Source organism: Chanos chanos, chromosome 8, assembly GCF_902362185.1.
Source record: "Chanos chanos chromosome 8, fChaCha1.1, whole genome shotgun sequence".
NCBI lineage: Eukaryota > Metazoa > Chordata > Actinopteri > Gonorynchiformes > Chanidae > Chanos > Chanos chanos.
The window spans coordinates 38645239-38664179 of NC_044502.1; the positions used below are offsets into that span (position 1 = coordinate 38645239).

Sequence of the window (18941 nt, forward strand, 5' to 3'; positions counted from 1 at the left end):
GCCTCTTCTGCAAGGGATTTTACAGGCCATTGTTCTCATGAATTGCTTTTAAAGATACGAACAAACCTCATTAAAGACGCACTTGCATATTCTGACTGATCTTCCCTCCCCGTTCGCCCTGAAAAGTTTTGTTTTTAGGTCCTCACATTCTTTGAATTGTTGAGAGAATATCTGTAGTCTAAACTGTGACTACTCTAAATCTAAATTATGTTAAAATAGTTTCGTTGTGCTATCCTTACTGTTATATTGACATACTGAACACCGGGAAATACACGTTCATAATATCTTGAACAAATTTCCAGGGCAACCTTGGGTGGCTTGTCTGATATTAAGACATTACTTGGTTCAGAGAAAGTTAGACTTACAATTTCGTAATAACTAATAATCTAATACTTGCTTTATTTGGTGGAGTGTTACTGGTTTTGCTGTGGAAATGTTTCTAATTTGACTGGAAGTCACAAAATGTACTATAATTAATTTAGGATCAATCAAATCGTAAGAAATATTTTGATTGATCATTTTTGTTTCACCCCGTCTCACAAAAGCAAAAAAAGTAAAAGGAAAAAAAAAAAGTATATTCGAAAAACAGTTTTAATGATGACCACGGCTCAGTTAAAATATATGCCCAATCTCATCCACGGTATTGTCAGCATTAACCCATTCTTCCAAATTATTTGAGAGTTCTGTTACTGACAACTTGTCACGATTTACTGACTTAGCCTTAAAATTAATGAGCTGGAAAAGAAAACTCTGGTGGCCCGGTCGTGCTGTGGTGTAAGTTAGAGCCGGATTGGGTGGGCGCATCATAATACGATACAAATATTTACCATAACTACAGACTCATAGGCAATTGTTCATGCGCTTCATACGTTGTGATGTGAACGGACGCCTGACCCCATTGATAGTTTTTGGTGTGGCTATATGAATGAATGGATTGACTAAATCTGTGCTCGTGACTCCTGTGTGACGTCACGACCTGTGAAGGAGACCGCAGTCACGAAGCAAAATGCATTCCTTCCCAGATGTGCGGAACACGCCCCTCCTTATTCCCCTCTTTATAGGGAACTCGAGTGAAGGCACCATCAGTCAACACAGCTCTATAGCAGCAGTGCAGGCCGAGGCAACCTATCCTTCCTGAAAAAAAAACACTGGAATAACTTGGAAACCTAAAACATTAAGGTACTGCCCTTTTTATTTATTTTAAAACGAGTGTACATGTTATTTGTTGAAAGGGGAATGCAGATAGTTATATTTTAAAATGCAGTCAAATTTTCAGATGACCTGTATAATCACAGACATTCCCTTTCACATCACAGATGTTGTTAAATTAATGAGTAGTCTGGTCTGATGTAAAACATTAGTGCCTGTTAAAATTCCCTCCAGATATACTCTAAACCACTCTAAACTACTCTAAACCATCAGTGTTACAGAAGCTCCATCTTTATTGGCATTGCTTTTATTTTTTTTTATATTTGTGATGTAAGTAAGAGAGAATATCATTAGAGAAAATGAAAATATCATTTTTGAGAGAGCACAGATTGTTCCTTGGATAAGTATTTCTTTGCTGATTGATTGAATTCATATTGTCACAGATGGAAATGTACCACGCTGGATATTTCATGGAGGACTTCAGAACACAGGAGGTCCCTGCTGGTTTTGACTTCAGTTCATATGGTAATAACACTGTCTGATCCTGTGATATTTTCCACTCAAATTCCCTGGCTCATCTCAACTATCTAATCATGGTCTATTTCCACCACTACTACCAATTACCACTAACAGCACTGTTACAGCCACTACTAACTACTAATAATTACAGTTAGACTTCAGGAATAGGTTAAGATAGTAGTCATTCTTATAATGGCCATTTGTGTCTCACTATCAACAGACAAGATTTTTTTCCCCCCCATATTTTGAACATTTTTCTGTGATTCTTGTCTTTTTTTCCGGACGCTTCTGAGCAAAACATTTCCTATGTCCTTCAGCTCCTGAGCCAGAACAGCAACACCCCTGTCAGTCACCAAAAAAAAAAAAAAAAACGGACCTTGACTTTTTGACTTGACTTGTTTGCTCGCAATAACCCAAAACCTCATCAGGAAAAAGGGGGTGCTGGGGGGGGGGGGGGGGGGGGGTGTACGCGCACAGAGATTGAGGAATGTGTCTGAAGCCGAGATGCAGAAACGAGGGGTGGTCAGGTTAAAGATACACCCGTTTTTTTTTTTCACTCCCACCCTTTTTTCCTAATCCTTTCCTCCAGACTTCCTCCTCAAACAGATTTAGCGTCCCCTATCCTCCGCCCTTCATCGTCACTCTGTCACAGTCCCATTGCCCGCGTTTCCTCCCCGTTTCCAGCTCTGTTCGAAAAGGAACAACTGGCGGCCGGAGATTGCTGAATGATCAAGCTGAGTGAAACTGAAATATAGACCCAGGGAGAAACAGAACAGGCCTTACACTAAGAATGGCATAGTGTGATCACAACCCAAAAGAAAGCAGCAGAGAAACAGTATTGTGTTCATCCAACACTCTGTGGGCTATAGTTAGCTACTTCATCATGTAGTTGAGTACAGATGTGAAATTGAGATTTCTAAGCTTTGAATCCTGTTGCTTTTTGTGTCTTTTTTTTTCAGTTTTTAACGCTTTCGCCTTAGCATGTATCATTCTTTATGTCAGTGACTTTCCTCCATCATTCATTGTCTTTGTGTTGTTTTTCTGATAATGTATCCTCAGACTTCAGTGGTGAAGACCTCTCCTTTTTGTTAGACAGCAAAGGATCTAGCCAGCAGCAGTACACAGAAAGCTATGGAGAACCTCCAAAGGACAGTCAACACAGTTCTAAAGGTATTTCATCCAATCACTGTACAACTTTATATCTTTATATCATTGCTCGGTAGAGCAGTGAATTATCTTCAGTGAAATGTCTTATTGTTGAATTTGTTCGTTCTAAATCAATACCCCATTTTGTTTACCTTTCTGGCAGGTAACCCAAGTGACAGTGGCTTGTTTAATTTGGATGCATACCAAGAGTTTAACTCTTGGGTATCTTATAGCAGTGGTGAGTATCGTGCTTTTGCAAAATTATTCATTAGCTTTGTGTTGATTGACATCATAGAAACATGTTCTTTAACTGCTTGTGATGATGGACATATTTCAACATGCTAATTATAACATTGATGTTGTTTGTCCAAAGCTCCAGAGGTGATGACCTCAGAGCGGACTCCGGTGGGATTTCAGGAGTCTACCCAGACGTATCAGAATCTTGTTCCCCTGTGCACCCCTGCCCAGGCTGGACAGTTCAGTGTAGGCATGGACTCTGCCAGCCAGTACCACCCAAGAAAACTGTCTGATCACAGAAGCACATCTGGAACAGTCAGTCTAGACCATCTGGGTATGTGTAAATAATGGAAGAGAGACTGAGAGCTCTAATGGCCTGGTATGGGCTGCCCCTATTGGAGCAATACTTAAACTTTACATTATATCAGTGTAACAGTGAGACTTTGGATTCATCTTTACTTTCAAAATGAATTAGTCTTAATGAGAGTATGGTGCCTGTAAACATTGTCTGTTTATTCCAAATAAATCATCTTTTGTATGTCTCCCTGGAAACTAATTGGTTTAAAGTAACACTGCCTCTGTCTGTCTTACCCAGGTGATGCTGAGAGACCCTATGTCTTATATGAGACTGAGGCTCAAGGCAGGCCCTCCACCTACTGGTCAGACTACTCCTCACCTACTTACTGCAGCCCCCTGCTGGGCCAACCCCCATCATGTACCTCACCCTCCGTCTCAAAATCTTCTGAGCAATACTGCCCTCGCGTGGCCAAAAGAAGAAGCGCACCCTCTCAGAGATCTGAGAGAGATGGAGAAGTGACCGGCATGTCCGCTTATCCAGGTAGAGTTCTTACCGTCGTTCCGGTCATGTTATTGTCTCTCACATGCTCATCACGGTGCCTAAATGTCTCAGGTGTCATATTTAAATGTGTTATGTATGAATGAATGTTAATCTCTCCTTGCCTCCCCCTCAGGATCCGGACCTATTCAGTTGTGGCAGTTCTTGCTTGAGCTTCTTCTGGACTCTGCCTGTCACACCTTCATCAGCTGGACAGGAGATGGCTGGGAGTTCAAGATGTCTGATCCAGCAGAGGTGAGGCTGTTTCCCAAAAATCTGCTCCCTACTTCACCTTTCACTTCCTTTCTCCCTCCCATGGCAACATTATCTGATATTAGAGGTGACTAGATGCCTCTTAACCATGCTGTATTCATTTCCAAATTATGTGCATGTACTCAAACAATTCAACTTTAATCTTTCAGTCTCTCACTCTCTCCTTTGCCTTTCGACAGGTGGCCAAAAGATGGGGACAGTGCAAAAACAAACCCAAAATGAACTACGAGAAGCTGAGCCGGGGCTTACGTTACTACTACCACAAAAACATCATCCACAAAACGGCAGGAAAACGCTACGTCTACCGTTTCGTCTGCGACGTGCAAGGCATGCTGGGAAAAACGGCGCGGGAAGTCTTGGCCAGCCTGAATATCTCCCCCTCCTGTCCCAGCTCATCGCCCCAGCCGTCAGCAGTGGCCGTCACGAAACCAGAGGAGATACCAGAGACCTGGGCCCATTAGAAGAGCCTCTTTTATGAGAGCACAAGGCATCAAAGGGCAGCTGGCACTTCTTCCTTTCCACATTTTGTTCATTCATCTCATTTCTTCCCCTTCAAGCTGCCACAGATACCTACCCCTAAAGAATACAGACTTTCGAGTGACTTTAAATTGAGCTAATCACGTCTGAGCGTCACTGTTATGATTTAAATGTGACTTTGTTTTTCATTTGTAAGCAGCTCCCTTTTTAATCTGAAGAAGGATCAGTGGGTGATGTATGCTACGTTAAGTTTGTTTTGAGGCGCAAAATCGGTTTTCCCCGTCAGGAAAATCAAAATCAGGAAATGTAAACTGCTTATCATGAGCGTTTTGAAAAGCACTGACTATCAGTCATGTATATAAAAACTACAAGACAATCCATCAACACTACAAAACATTATTCAGGTGCTGAAATTCAGGTTGGGCTAATTAATGATGTACACCTCGGCTACCTCTTTTGATACTGATATTTCAAATGTATTAGCAAATGGAATGATGTTTCTTTTTTTTTTGTAAATAAATTGTACATAGATGGATACATTTATGAAATGGGTCTTTCATTGTTATACTTATTGCACAGGACAGTTTGACAAAACCCGGGATATGATTATCAGGATCATATGGAATTTAAGTTTTATTAAAAAGGAGTACACAAATGTCAGTTGTATGGCATGGAACAAGCCAGAGAAGAGAGGACTCTCAATTCATCTCATGTTTGCAATTTAGAGGCCAGTGCACATAGAGACCTGTCTGGCCCAAACCCATGACAGATTTCACAAAGGCCTACAGGACACTTACACAGTAACCACTGAACTCAGTGAATTGCAGCAGAACAAATCAGTGTGTCCAAAATTCCAGAGAGACAGAGTGATATAATGAGTTGTCAAAAGAGTTCCAGATTCGTATAAACGCAAACCTCAGATATGCACACTTTATTTTGTGAAATTAAGTCTTGAACAAAGCTTGAACAAAGAATAACCCAAGCAAAGCAAATGATTTTGAAAAAAAAAAAAACAACAACAAAAAATTGTTTTTAGTTTAAGTGATTTGAGAAAGGTCGATCTCAGGCAAAGAAACACTTATCAGCAATCAGGAGAAATTTCTGATAGTCCTCCTGACTGTGTATAGAAGGAGTTCACATCTATTTAATCTGAAGACATGAAATTATTGCTTTGATGTAGGAAAAAGAGTTCATTATTAAGATGTGCGTGAAACCTGCCTTCCTGTTATCCAGATATTCACTTTGTGTATTGTCTTTGAATGTAATTAAGCTATGGCCCATTAAAAATCTTTCCATGACTGTTAATAACAGAAGCAAGACATAAATAAGACATCGAGGAACAGTACATAACCCATGAAGCCAAAGCAAGCACTGATGCTGAAATCTTACAGTAACAGCTAGAGATATAAACATGTCACGCATTTAGGAGAAGGAATTACTTTTATCGGCCGCTTTCTACGAATTACTGTGCAATATCGTCATGGGTTTGTCAGTTAGTTTCTCTAACCTGTGTCTAAGCCACAGCAAAAACCAAACATAGTATTCCATCTCTGTGTACATACTAAAAATACACAGACACTCTACAGCCGCACGCAGACTGTCAAATGATTCCAAGGCACCCTACAGAAGTTCTGGTATAGCTTACACATGCTCTCCCACGGCCTACCAGCGGGCATGCTGCCAACCCTGGCACAGTTAAAGCCCAGCACAGTTTCCACTACCCTTCACTGTTCAATCTTCTGATGAGCACTTAGAGAGAAGAGTGAGTCGGCTTTTTTTTTTTCACCATAGATATGAAGACTAGCGCCTAGAGGACAAAAGGAAATTATAAATTAGAACTATATATGAGATATTTCAGTAAGTGAAACCCTTTAAGGATTGTTCACAAAGACAATCATTACTGATAAAATGTAAGAAACACCTGAATCAATTACACCTTACCTGGGGTCACCTTCACCGTCGTAGTGTACCAATAAATCTAACAAAGAAGAAAATTAGGCACTAACCCAAAATTCAGTCACTCCATATGTACACCATCGCAGGGATCCTTCGATTCCAAATGTCTAAAAAGAGAAAAGGTGAGCAGTCAAAATAAGAAAACTGAATTCCAAATAGCACCTCTTTATTTGTCACACACACACTGAACAGTGAGCAGTGAGATGCAGCCTCTGCATTTCCAACCCAGGTCTTTTTGCTACTGCCTTGGTCAAGATCACTGATAGGAGTGCTAATCCTAGCAAGCATCTCCCATGCAAACACAAGGAGAACATGCATAACTCAACACAGAAAGGGCATGGGACGGCCAGGATTAAAACCTAGGGCCTTCTTGCTGTGAGGCAACAGCGCTAACCACTGAGCCACCACGAAGCCCATGAAAAACATTTATAGTAGGTATTGATTTCATGTGCATGATTTCCTGGAGTTGATTTCAGAGTTGTTTTACATATAATCACAAACACCAACAGTGTTTGAGTTATTTGTAAAAGAATGCCATTTTACAACACGCTCATTACAATGCTGAAAGCTGCAACATGTTTTGGTTCCCGCCCTGTTCTTGGTCAACAGGAGATACATGACACAACGTATTTACACGTTTTCAAAACGTAGATAGCAAATGTATAAACTACATTCACTTTGTAGTTTGTGGTGTTTGTTCCTGATGTATGGTACTCTGCAAGTCTAAATTTAAAGAAAGCACCATAGGCACATCGTCAGTGGTGTCACTTGTTAGTTTTTAGTTTTTAAATATAACAACACTGCGTGTGGGTCTAGATCTGCAACTAATTTTGATGTTCTTATTTTAAGCTGGTGATAAAAAGTGGTGTGGTGGGTAAAGGAAATGGCTCAGAAAGCTGTTGGCTGTGGGTTTGAATGCAAAGCATGACATATATCTGCACCTCAAGAAGAGATATAATCAGTTTAAGTCACAGAGAGCCGAAGTTCAACTCCGAGGCATTGTACATGCACCAACTCTGTGTTAAAAATTAAGTGTTAAAATGATGCCGTATTGGAGATATTTGAACACTTGCGATTTGAATCTGCGACAAAGGAAGACAAATCGAACACTTTGTAAGCATCTGACAGTTAAAGTGAGAGTAGGGTAAGAGAGAGAAATTCTCACTGAACAGCTTTGTCTATGCGACAGAGGCACAGTGTCAAGGCCAATGAAATAAAGTCTCACTCGTGTTCAGCCCGCATGGCTTTACGGGCCTCTCTGGCCTCATTCTCAGCGTAGACCTTCTTGTAGCAGTAGATCAGCACCCCGATCATCCACAGCTGCAGCACCACGATGAGCACGAACATCATAATCTCTGAGATCACTGCCGTCAGCTCGCGATTAGCTGAGATTAAAAAAACGCAGAGATACTTGAGATTCGGGGACTCATTCTAGATACCAAAGAGAGCAAAATTTCTTCTCACAAAAAGAAAGAATAAAGGAATGGTGGTATAAAAAAAAGAACCAACGAGCAGATATCAGACACTTGTAAAGTCATTAATGATTAGTGATTACTAAGATATAAACAGTGTCTTTGTTCTGTCAGGAGATGGTGACTGGTGTATGGCAGAACAGACTGTCATAATATGACTCCTCACCTTCTGATACAACAGTGAGCTCCACTTCCTTAGTAATGTTGACAAACTCTTCCTTCACTGGGAGGTACAGAGTGCGAAGGAAGGAGCATCGATATGTCCCAGTGTCATTGAACGTGACATTGTGGATTAAGACGGCACCGATTTGCACATCACTCGTCCCCTTAGTCCCATACCATTCCAATCGTTCCTCAAAGTCCTCATGGTGAATGGTGGAGTCAGGGTACTGGTAGCTGAATATCTAGAGAGACAGAGCGATTGCAAAGGGGAGATAAGTTACCTCCATTCTGTTTTACCTTTCTTTTATCACTTTTAATTTCTGGTTCTTTCAGTTTGCCGAAAGAACTTTAAGAACCGGCCAAACACTGAGTGATGCTTATCTTCAGCTAACGAAAGAAGCTTTTCCTTCACTTCAGATCAGAAACAGCTTTTTAATATCGCGCAATTTGTGCTAATTGTTTTCATGTCTGCACTTTTCTGTCTAAACCTGCAAAACCCAGATGTCTTTTTTTCATTTTCTTTTTTTTTTTCTTCTTTTTTTTGCGTAGTTGTAATATTCAAACCACCTTGAGCTTACATGGACAAAGTCCTCCCCAGATCCCAAGGGCTTGAAGTGCCACTCCACAATGGCAGAACCTGGCACCTCCGCTCTCCTCTTGCAGGAGATGCAGCCCAGCATGGAGCTCTGTCCAGCAACTGCCTCTGTCATGGAGTCCACTTCTGCACACCCTGCCTGGCACTGTGACACTAGGGGGACCAATGTAAAATAAATGCCCAGCTCTCAGAAGGAGTGGGGATTAGTGAGATACAGACAAATCATGCTGAGCATGATAGCAGAATCTGATGAATGATAAGATCGAATGAATATGAAAAGAAGGAGTTTAGGGGAGAGGAGAGGAGAGTAGAGGAGAGAGAAGAGAACAAGTGAGAGAAGCCACAGTTGGTAATAAAGGTTTGTACTGTGCTGGGAACTTTACAAAAAAAAAAGAGAGAGAGAGAAGTGAGTGATTTACAACAGAAGTAAAATAAGTGGAGTTCACAAATACAACATATCCGAAAATCCCACAGTATAAGTTTTCCACTGAAATATTTCGTCAAGTACAAACCATGTAATGATCCAAATAACGGATCATTACGACAAAGTAGACTTTCATATGCATATTAAGAGTGTGAAGACCATTGTTGCTTTTAATAAAACATTGTCGGCAACGTCATAACATATTTAAGTGGCAAAATTCTGTGAAGCGGACCATTCCTGTTGAACAAATATCATGATAATTGAATAGCCTACTTACCGTTATGCATGAACATCATGAGAACCCAAAATGACCTCAACCAAAAATAAGAACTCATTTTAATGCCGTTGATTTTCTGTAAGGTGAAGACGAAAACAGCTTTACTCAGCTGGCTTTACTCCGCGGTTATTGACTTCGACAACACATTTCTTCGTCCACGCATTTGCAGTTGCGCTTTTCTCTTTGCTATCAGTTTTTACTTAACGGGAGTTTAATAATTCATCACATGTTCTGACTAAACTCGTTGTGTTCCTTTAGATGACATCAAAAATGAAGACCAATTAAACACAGTGTGTGTCTCGTGTAGTATCTGTCTGACTTTCGGAAAGCTATATTTAGACCGTGTGAATCCTTGTGTCTTGATGTGACACCGCTTTAGAAAGCAAGCCAAGATGGAATATGAGCAGTCCGGAATTGGACGATGGGGGAAAGGTTCATACCCCCGCAGGGATCGTTGTATTCTGCGTGTTGTGAAACTGATGTTTTTGCCAATTCGGAATGAGAAGAGTGTGTCTGAACTTATATTACCTTAAAACTGTACACAGCTGTAGGGCCTTTATCAGAAAAACAAGCCTTTAAAGCTCGAGTCTCTAAATCGGACTGCGACTTTAGAAATCAATGTCACAAAAATAAAACTATCCTTTGTGCCTCAAATATTTTCCCCATTCAGTTTAGCATTCGCATTTCTTTACAAGCAGCTGATTATTTTGCAGCCAATATCATACACTTTGTACACCTCCTTTGCAGTCAAAAAAGTGTAGTTAAATTAGTAATCTGCATCAGTACTCTCCATTACGGAGCCCTTAAAGTCCTGAAAGATGATTTTGTGGTGTTGTTGTTGTTGTTGCTGCTGCTGCTGCTGCTGTTGTTGTTGTTGTTGTTGTTGTTGTTAAGTTGTTACCTTGTGCGGACAAGTTGATTATTTGATACTATGAAAGTAAACAGAATTGTCCCATCCACCAATTTTTGATTAATTTATTCTAGTGCGCCGTGTATCTCAGACTTACTGCTGAGACCGGTACCGGGAATCAATGCAACGCATTGTAACTATGAATAAATCTTTACAGGTACAGCATGTGTGCAATACAAAGTATGACCACTTGATGGGGTAACAGCAAAAGGTTGGCTGAGAGGATGGACATAAAAAAAGTCATTTGTCTGAGATGTCCGCGCTAATAAGCATTTAAACCTGTGAACAGACGTGTGTTATGAGTGATTCCCTGGGAGATCTGAAAATGCAAAGGGAGAAGGAATTATTGCGAATATGCAATATAGTCTTTTCAAACATTCTCTTTGTGCGGAGTCATACGGGAATGGGACTCAAGTTTACTTTAGAAAATGGTATATTGCAGGCTGTTCGCAAGAGCCTGTTGTATTACTGTAGGGGGGGGAGGGGGGTACTGACACCCAGTAACACAGTCACAGAGATGACGATATTTATGCAAACTCATAGCTGAGTTCATTTCCTTGTGGTTAGTCCCTTACAGTGTGATATAATGCTGATCTAAAATATAACTTGCCCTTCATAGCATTCTGGGAAAATGTATTATCTAGCTAGTTGCTTAAGGAAACACTGAATGTTAGTCCAAAACACAGTACATGTAGACAGAGTAGACAACATGTGTCTGAGTTCATGTAGGCCTATGATCCTCTGCACTCAGCGCTAAGATATATGTAAAAAAAATATTCTGTCGTGCATGTCACAGTATACTGCTATGCTGCGTAGTGTGAAGAGTATTCTGATTTGATGTAACTTGGTCATTTTAATTAACTTTTGTCCCACTGAGGAAACACTAACAAGAGTTCACTGAGTTAAGTTCAACTGAAATTTCAGAACTACAAAGTTCTTACCGAGAATGAGATACAATCTTATCAGTCTGATTTTTTTTTTTTTTTTTTTTTTTTTTTTACTTACTGTTGGCTTATGCATTGCGTCATTATGCAAATATGTTACGGTTATTTACTGTAGCTAAACCTCCAGCAGCGTGTAAACAATGCAGTTTATGTGTGGTAATGGACGTGAGGTTCAAGGGACAGACAAATTGCCACCTTTTAAAGAATGACATTACGCCTTGATCTTCTGTTATCTGTCACATCTATTATCAGCATGCGTGTGTTAAGTCAATGTCATTACATTTACTTAGGAGCACAAGGTTATTTCGTTAGAAAACTAGACTGATAAATTACTTGTCGACTGAAGGACATCATGTTACAAAGAATCCCAAGAGCTTCAATACCAACAAGACAAGATTATATCATCACTGTAGAGGCTGTTGCTTATTGGTTCATTTGCCGATATCTGAATTTACTGCTCCGTCATCAAGAAAGTGTACGATGCTCTCACTATGTGTCATGTTGGTCCACTTAAAACTGCGTGTAAAGCATTAAATCAGGACTCACTGACAGACACCCATGATGTAGGCTTGATTTGCTGAGTTCGACAGATAGAGAATCTATACCCTGTTGGCCAGTATCCATGAACAAAGGCCTTGAGCCCAAGGATTTTCCAAATTTCGCTAACGTCATTGTTGACGAGGACTGGTTTAAAGTTCAAGAATCACTTATCCCCCTCGACATCAAGATCCTGACTACTGTTGTGATATGTAGTTATACGTAACCGTAATGATAATATTTTAATAACTGACAACGTCATTCTATCATTCAATGATGCTTTGTCTGTAATGACAGAAAAATATATGCGAACTAATTAGGACAAAAACCATGGTATACAAATCTTAATACATGACCAAGGTCATCGAGATTGGCTGGTATTAGAAAACACAACGCACACCACCCTCCACAACTTCTCTCTCTCTCTCTCTCTCTCTCACACACACACACACACACACACACGCCTCCTCCTCGCCAGCATTTATTTTTAGTCTCGATCGGGTTTCCAGATGCTCACTCACTGACGGGAAGCGTTCAGCAACACAACTCCATGGAATTTAGCCCTCTGAGAAAACACAGTGCATAAAATTGTATTACTACTGGGTATATGGAACAGGTGTGAGGAAGGTCGCCGACTGGTTAAATTTTAAAGATGAGAGACGCAAGGTAAATCATCTAGAGACTGTGTGAATGCTGTGTCATGGTTTTAAAAAGCAATTTCATGCCATGTTTTTAAAACTAATGAATGAACATGTCACCTGCTTGATATCATTGCTTGGCGGAACATTACTTCGTGGCAGATGGAGTACCAGTGAATCGGAGAATATTTTAGGTGCTAAAAAGCAACAGAAAATGGTCTCAAAACACCTTAAACTTGTGTTGTGTTGATTTATGTAGTTCTGGGAAAATTAACGATGCCAAACTACGCATAGCTTATGTATATTATATGTACATAAGCATGCAGCAGGTGCAGGTTGGTAGGTATGGTGCAAGTTAATACAAATGAATCTGTTAATGTGCTACAGTTTCATGAAGACCACTGGTGGATAGATCTAGTGGAATTATCACGTATTGTTTCTGAACTGTGTAAATTATGAACAGTTATTACGCGGTGCAAGTTTGCCGCCTGATATAAGAACCCAAGGACCCAAACATTTCAGGTAGACAATGCGTGCAAAACAGACGCGAGTAAATGTGGTTCATATGTGGTGAAACAAAAATAACACATTTGGCTGCACAAACTTTTGAAAAACTGAGCGGGACAAATGGCATATTTTAATGTTAATCAGTTTAGTCGTTTTAATCATTAAATCACAGTCGTTTGTTGCATCTAATGGTTGTAGCTACATAGTAATGATGCTTGTTCTCTATTTGCAACAAAATGTCTCATAGTATATTCCCCTCTTGCTTTCCGTATCGTTTCCCCTCTCCAGTATTGCAAGGTGACCTACTCCTTGGTTAGCCGCAAGCCAACGGGAAGTGAATATATCGTGTATCTAACTGCGCCCTCAACCAGCCTAGGTCGAAAACAGACATTTTGACTCGGACAAACACATCGAGGGAGAATGATGATGAGAGGCAGTGACAAAGGTCCTCAAGGTGAGAAATAACGTTATCGTACAAAAAGTCATTAATTTTCGTATAAAACCTTTGAAAATATTCTTTGAATACATTCTGACTTTGTGAATGCATTAGGCATATGTAATGTCCACAATGTTTCTTACATACATAATGTATGAGACGGCTCTTTTGCCGTCTTTACCCAAACTAAGTTATTGGTCGTTTTGATTGTACTGCGCACAATCAATGTCCACAAGAGGGCACACTAAGTCAATCCACTTGTTAAAGAGGGCTGAACGTTTACTTATAGTAGATAGATCTCATAATTTGAACAAAAGGCATGGCTCCGCTTATTACATCATTTGAAAGAGCAGAAAGAAGGGAGCTGGCGCTCATGACTAATACTTATGTCCTGTAATTGTAAACTGTTGTTTTGCCTTCCTTTTTGCTCATATCCGCTCCTGAAATATCCGAAATTGTGCAACAGACTAGTGAAGAACGTTAAAGAACGTTAGATGTTGGACTGTGTCATCAGGAGCAGATCCCATTGTAAGAAATGTCAATATTTAAGAATTAAATAAGTAAGAATTCATTGGCTGATGAGCATTCTCCACCGTTGTGGCTTATTGCACCGAACTGCTGCAGTGTGATTTTCTTCCTCGAACAGCTTCTTTGACCACTGTTGGATAAGTGGTAGTACTGGGTACTGTGACAACATCAGTCTATTTTGTAATATACAGCTTAGAGCACTTTACTCAGAAGAATAGACCAGTATTTGTTGTCGAACGAAGGTCCGCCCATGTAACTGAATTCCCACAGTTGACTCGTCCATACATATGTTTGTCAAAAGCACCCGTTACTTTTTATTTTGCGTGCCTTGGTGCCGACTATACCACAAAGTTGTTACGGGAGGGGGGTTCTTACTTAGTGAATTGAGTCGGAGACGGCTTTATCCTCTGTTGCCAATACTTTGAAATACTCTTTGTATTTTTTTCTGTATTGTAGTTGCATAGTTGCTCCGATTAAATTTATAACTTGAGAAGTAATTGCTGGGTGTTCTTACTTATCGCACGAGTGCTTCTACCCTCCTATGTAAAGTTATGATCACTCAGTGGAGGTTCTGAAGTCTGACGCTATCGCCGATGTTTTACGCTAAATATGGTATTTAAATTTATCGGAGGCAGATCCTGACAAATTCTGTTTGAGATTTACGAAACAGATTACACTTTTTAAAATCAAAATCAGAAAAATTAGCACGATCGCGGCGTCGATGTTTGATAGGCTGAACTCAGGGAAGGATAGCAGGGTAAAGCTAAGGCGAAGAGCGTTTTGTCACCGGTATCTGTCGAATAGCTAACATTACTAGCCTACCAGCTAATTTGTTATTTACCAGACTGAAAATGGATTGTGCCTCTAATAAATCATTCTTATTGTTATAAACTATTTATAATTCTTAACTGATAAAGAAGTATGCGCATCGTGTGGGTTCAGTTCACATTCTCCTAAGAGGCCAGAATAGTTCAGGCGGCGAACTTTAGTTCGGAAAGTGGCGACGTTGAGGAGGTGAGAGAGAGTGCCTTTTGAAAAAAAGATGCTGATGTGTTCCTACGAAAAAGCGGATTTCACTATCACTCCTCGTACTGTCGCTCGTCTCATGTATGAGGCAGAGCAGGATCATCGAAATGGGACTTCGTCAAATGGGAGGTATGATAATTATTTATTTTTAAGTGTTTTAAATAACGTGTGTATGCTTGTTGCGGTAGAATTTACTGACAGCTTGATGGCAAACTTACCCCACTAGGAATGGTTATCGTGGTTACTAATACGGACAGCAACTCAGCTGTGTGCATGTTATCGAGAGCTAACCAAATGACGTGCAAACCGAGGCAGCTGTGTGCCTAGCTCTGGTTGTGCTCTCTGAACCATCTCGCGTTTACAAGTTACTCACGGAACGACGACGGAAATATTCACATCTAGTTTCCTCAGGCCAATTTAATACAAAAACTACACCTAGCTCAACAAACAGATCTGTGCGTTTGATTAGTAATTTTCTCTCCATGACTTTTTGAAGGGACTGACGAGCCGTACAGTGGTATTATTTGATAGAGTTATTCGGGATTCAGTAGTCGCAACTTGTTTCTGTGCTAAAGAAGTGCAGTTTGCCCCAGCAGCCTCAAGTATTTACAGCACGAACAAAGTTTTGAAAGAAATAAAGGCTGACTTGGGAGCAGTCTGTAAAGTGAGAAAGGACAGAGCTTGGATATCTCTACAGCGTAATGTGCAAATAATACTACGCTGAGATTGAGTTTGCTCAAACAGCTTTTCAAACACAGCGGTAGACCTTTGTCTTGACTTTGTTAAATGGCTGCAGGTGGCATTTTCAAATGCAGTGTGTTCATCTGCACACAAACCAATAGCACAAAATGTACGCAAAAACTGGATTTCTTCGAGTTCAAAGCAAACTCACATGGAAATTCATGTCTTGTTTTGGTGCCACATATTCACGGGTGCATTTTTTTGTACCAACAGAATGTGGGATATTATGATGCCCTTGTTGGTGTTAACATGTTTTGCAGTAGCATTTTGCCTCTTGGGTGTAGTTTTCACTATGATGTTTTTTTAGTGAAAATACATTTAAATAAATGGAATTTTAACACTCACAGATAACTTTTTTTCACCTCAGCCAAATATTTGCTTGTGTGTCATGGGATTTGATCATTGGAAAAAGTATTTATAGTATATCTCACTGCAGGATCACAGGACTGGCCTTATATCAGTTAGGAACTGCACTGAAAGCTCCAGTCAGTCACAGTAATGTTTCAGAAAGAGTCTGAGGCAGTAAGCTGTAGGAGGACTGTTACATTAAAACATTACCACCCTCTGTCTAATGCAGATGGCTAATTGTGGTAAGATTGTGGGCTTCTTAGGCTGTGATGCTTTTTTTGAAACAACAAGCTACAGTTAGATGCTTGGAAATTGCATGTTCTCAGTATGGGTTGTTTCCAACGTGAGAGAAAAAGTCACACAATGGCTTGCGCTCATACATACTTTACTGGCCAGAAAGTGTGAAAGTTGTGGGAAGGAAGCATGAAATGGACACACGTGGCTCTTAATGAAGCAGGTGCTACTGAAATGAAGTGAAGAGGAGCAGTCATAAGTTATTGTATAGGGGCATGTGTCTTTACGATGAATAAGAGGATGACAAATGGACAACTGACTCTGATTCGAAATTGTTGATAAAATACATTGTTCCTCAGAGTTACAGTAAAGTAAGCGTCATGAGACAATGGTTTGTGTGTGTCAACGGAGAGTAGTACTAACTTTGGATATATGTTTGGAAGAATGAAGTAAACCATGGCACCCTGTTATGAGGAAGTTGTAGTGAATGGCAACAGGCTGGTACAATCCTTCAACATTTCAATCAACCAAGTGATTACTGCATAGTCCTAGAACTGTAGTATCTTTTCTCTAATTTCAGTTATAGCCAACACACTGTAATACAATGATCGACCTTGGATCTACTTTAAGGTAAATGTCAGCCCTTAATAACAGGCCCTAACATTGGGTTTGCAGTATGTCAATACGACCAATGACTCTCAAGCATGAACCAGTCTCTCATGACAAAGCATCTCTGTAACCCCATGCATCTGTGATAATATCTCTACCAGAAGCTGCAGCACACAGTATCAGGAAATATCACAAAACCCAATTTTACTGACTTTATTTGTCTTCAGGATCACAGTATTATTAAAAGTAGTTGTGAAAAGCAAGCACATGAACTGGCTCCTCACTGTGATGGGACGGCTCTGTAATATTATCAAAGATTTTCATATCCTCCCAGTAGATTACAGAACTAATTCACTGTGTCAAATGTAATCTGTGGAGATGCTTCTGTAAGGCTGCGTCTAAAAAAACTTCACACCGCTGTCATAAGACCCGAGAGCATTTAAAGGGACATGGAAAAAAAAACCGAATGAAGAACAGACTGTTGATCGGTCAGGCCAAACTGTAATCACCGTAATCACTCGTACCCATCTTCTCTCCCCAATCACTCTGTCAGCTCAGCCCCTCTGGGCTCCTCCCTCGTTCCTCTCCCTTTTGACGAGCGCACAAGAGAATATACAGTCTTCTTACGAACAGCTGATGATCACTGAGGTAAATGTAATTAGTCACGCAGTCATACACTTTGGAGATATTGCTGAGTAGAAGATTAGTGAAACGCTCCTGTTAAGTGGTTATAAAAGTGCTACTGACGTAGTGCAGGACACAGAGCTGCTGAGGTTATCTGGGATTTTGTTTGTCATGAAAACTGGTTTCAAAGACGGTCCGATCCCTATGTCACTTCCAAGCCACCGTTCACATGGATTAATGTTTGTCAAGAAGCTTAAAGTTTAGCCTTTGTTTTTTATGAACTTATTCTAATAGTTTCTGCTGGATTGAAATATTCATGCCCCGAGCAGAAGAATCAGCTTTCAAACCCCCTAGTATAATGCAAATACAGCTTCAGTAATGTGTTGTCGGGGCTGATTACACGCAGCCTATTTCATTAGCCGTACATTCGCTGTTAATCTTTCCAAGTTTAAAACGTTCTGTTCAGATTAGTTTGAGAAATGAGTCAGTAATTCAGCATAACATCCAAAACTTTACTTTTTTTTTTATTATTCAAACATGTTCCTTTTTGAAATCATAAGTAAGCAAAGTTGCACATCAAAAACTCTGTAAATAAACTCTGTAAATAGACCTATGGGTGCAAACATAAAACGTGATGGTCCAAAGCAGGGGTGTTTGTAGTGAACTGTGGCTTTGAGAAGGATTGCGTAAAAATGTGGTTTTGGATCCCCACTGCTGCAGGCCCACACAGGTAATTGTCTTTACCAATACAGGTGGTCCTCTCGGTATGCTGAGGCATATTGTGAAACTTCAAAACTTTTGAGCCCAGGAGAAGAGGGGAGAGGGAGAGAGAAACATACCAGAGATAAGAAGGACGACTGAGCGGTGGTTGTGTCTCAGGACAAAGGAGGATGTAAACGAGGCTCAGGCACTAATGAGTGGTTTAGGTGGTGACCTGAGGGAGGATCCAGGCAATATTAAGAGAAATATTGTAGAACTCTCGAACATTCTGTGAAGGCTCCTCCCTGCGGTTCCTGTTGTAAGTTGCCTAACAACAGAAAATTGAACTCTTTTATGTGATTTGTAACAACCGGTACATAAAAGTTTTCAATTCTTCTCGCGCGCAGTATATTCCGCTGCCACATGTAGTGACGAGAGGTGCATCTTCTCACCCGCGCTAGAACTTCTGTTTTGGGACGCCAAGGAAATGATGCGGACTTCCTATAAGGGCTACACGCAAAACTTGAAGAATAAGCTAAACGTCAGTGGTTATCTCCTGCCAAGGAATGAAAGACGATGAAGTTCTGGTTTGACTTTGTCAGTCAGAAGGCCTGATTGGAGGTTACCTGCCTGTGGCA

At 40.4% G+C, this 18941-nt stretch overlaps 2 protein-coding genes and 1 long non-coding RNA gene across 4 annotated transcripts; 2 read left to right on the top strand and 1 right to left on the bottom strand.

Moving 5' to 3' along the window:
- Positions 1–1092: 1092 nt before the first annotated feature.
- On the top strand, positions 1093–5171 carry etsrp (ETS1-related protein). Of its 2 annotated transcripts, none has more exons than XM_030781365.1 (8): positions 1093–1179; positions 1593–1674; positions 2728–2838; positions 2978–3052; positions 3188–3385; positions 3647–3889; positions 4023–4141; positions 4339–5171. In XM_030781365.1, exons 2-8 carry the CDS (start codon positions 1593–1595, stop codon positions 4618–4620), a joined length of 1110 nt encoding a protein of 369 aa, XP_030637225.1. In that variant the 5' UTR covers positions 1093–1179; the 3' UTR covers positions 4621–5171. The 2 variants fall into 2 exon arrangements, with proteins under 2 accessions (XP_030637225.1, XP_030637226.1); XM_030781366.1 differs by having other exon boundaries at positions 2761–2838.
- A 312-nt stretch (positions 5172–5483) lies between these two features.
- On the bottom strand, positions 5484–9893 carry si:ch211-225p5.8 (sodium channel subunit beta-1). The gene is made up of 6 exons (XM_030781367.1): positions 9523–9893; positions 8805–8974; positions 8231–8468; positions 7818–7977; positions 6643–6699; positions 5484–6443 (listed from the first exon to the last, which is right to left on the bottom strand). Exons 1-5 carry the CDS (start codon positions 9578–9580, stop codon positions 6654–6656), a joined length of 672 nt encoding a protein of 223 aa, XP_030637227.1. The 5' UTR covers positions 9581–9893; the 3' UTR covers positions 5484–6443; positions 6643–6653.
- Positions 9894–12454: 2561 nt separating this feature from the next.
- On the top strand, positions 12455–18933 carry LOC115818611 (uncharacterized). The gene is made up of 3 exons (XR_004025544.1): positions 12455–12579; positions 13347–13512; positions 18357–18933. It is a non-coding gene; the product is annotated as an uncharacterized LOC115818611 (long non-coding RNA).
- Positions 18934–18941: the final 8 nt, after the last annotated feature.

Bases quoted from the DNA above. Each gene is read 5' to 3' on its own strand.
- etsrp (XM_030781365.1), top strand. From the start codon at position 1,593: ATGGAAATGTACCACGCTGGATATTTCATGGAGGACTTCAGAACACAG. The intron at 1,675-2,727 runs GTAATAACACTG...ATGTATCCTCAG, and splicing joins TTTTGACTTCAGTTCATATG to ACTTCAGTGGTGAAGACCTC. The intron at 2,839-2,977 runs GTATTTCATCCA...CCTTTCTGGCAG, and splicing joins CAGTCAACACAGTTCTAAAG to GTAACCCAAGTGACAGTGGC.
- si:ch211-225p5.8 (XM_030781367.1), bottom strand. From the start codon at position 9,580: ATGAGTTCTTATTTTTGGTTGAGGTCATTTTGGGTTCTCATGATGTTC. The intron at 8,469-8,804 runs GTAAGCTCAAGG...CTGTCTCTCTAG, and splicing joins CTGGGGAGGACTTTGTCCAT to ATATTCAGCTACCAGTACCC. The intron at 6,700-7,817 runs GTGAGACTTTAT...TTCTCTTTTTAG, and splicing joins GCCATGCGGGCTGAACACGA to ACATTTGGAATCGAAGGATC.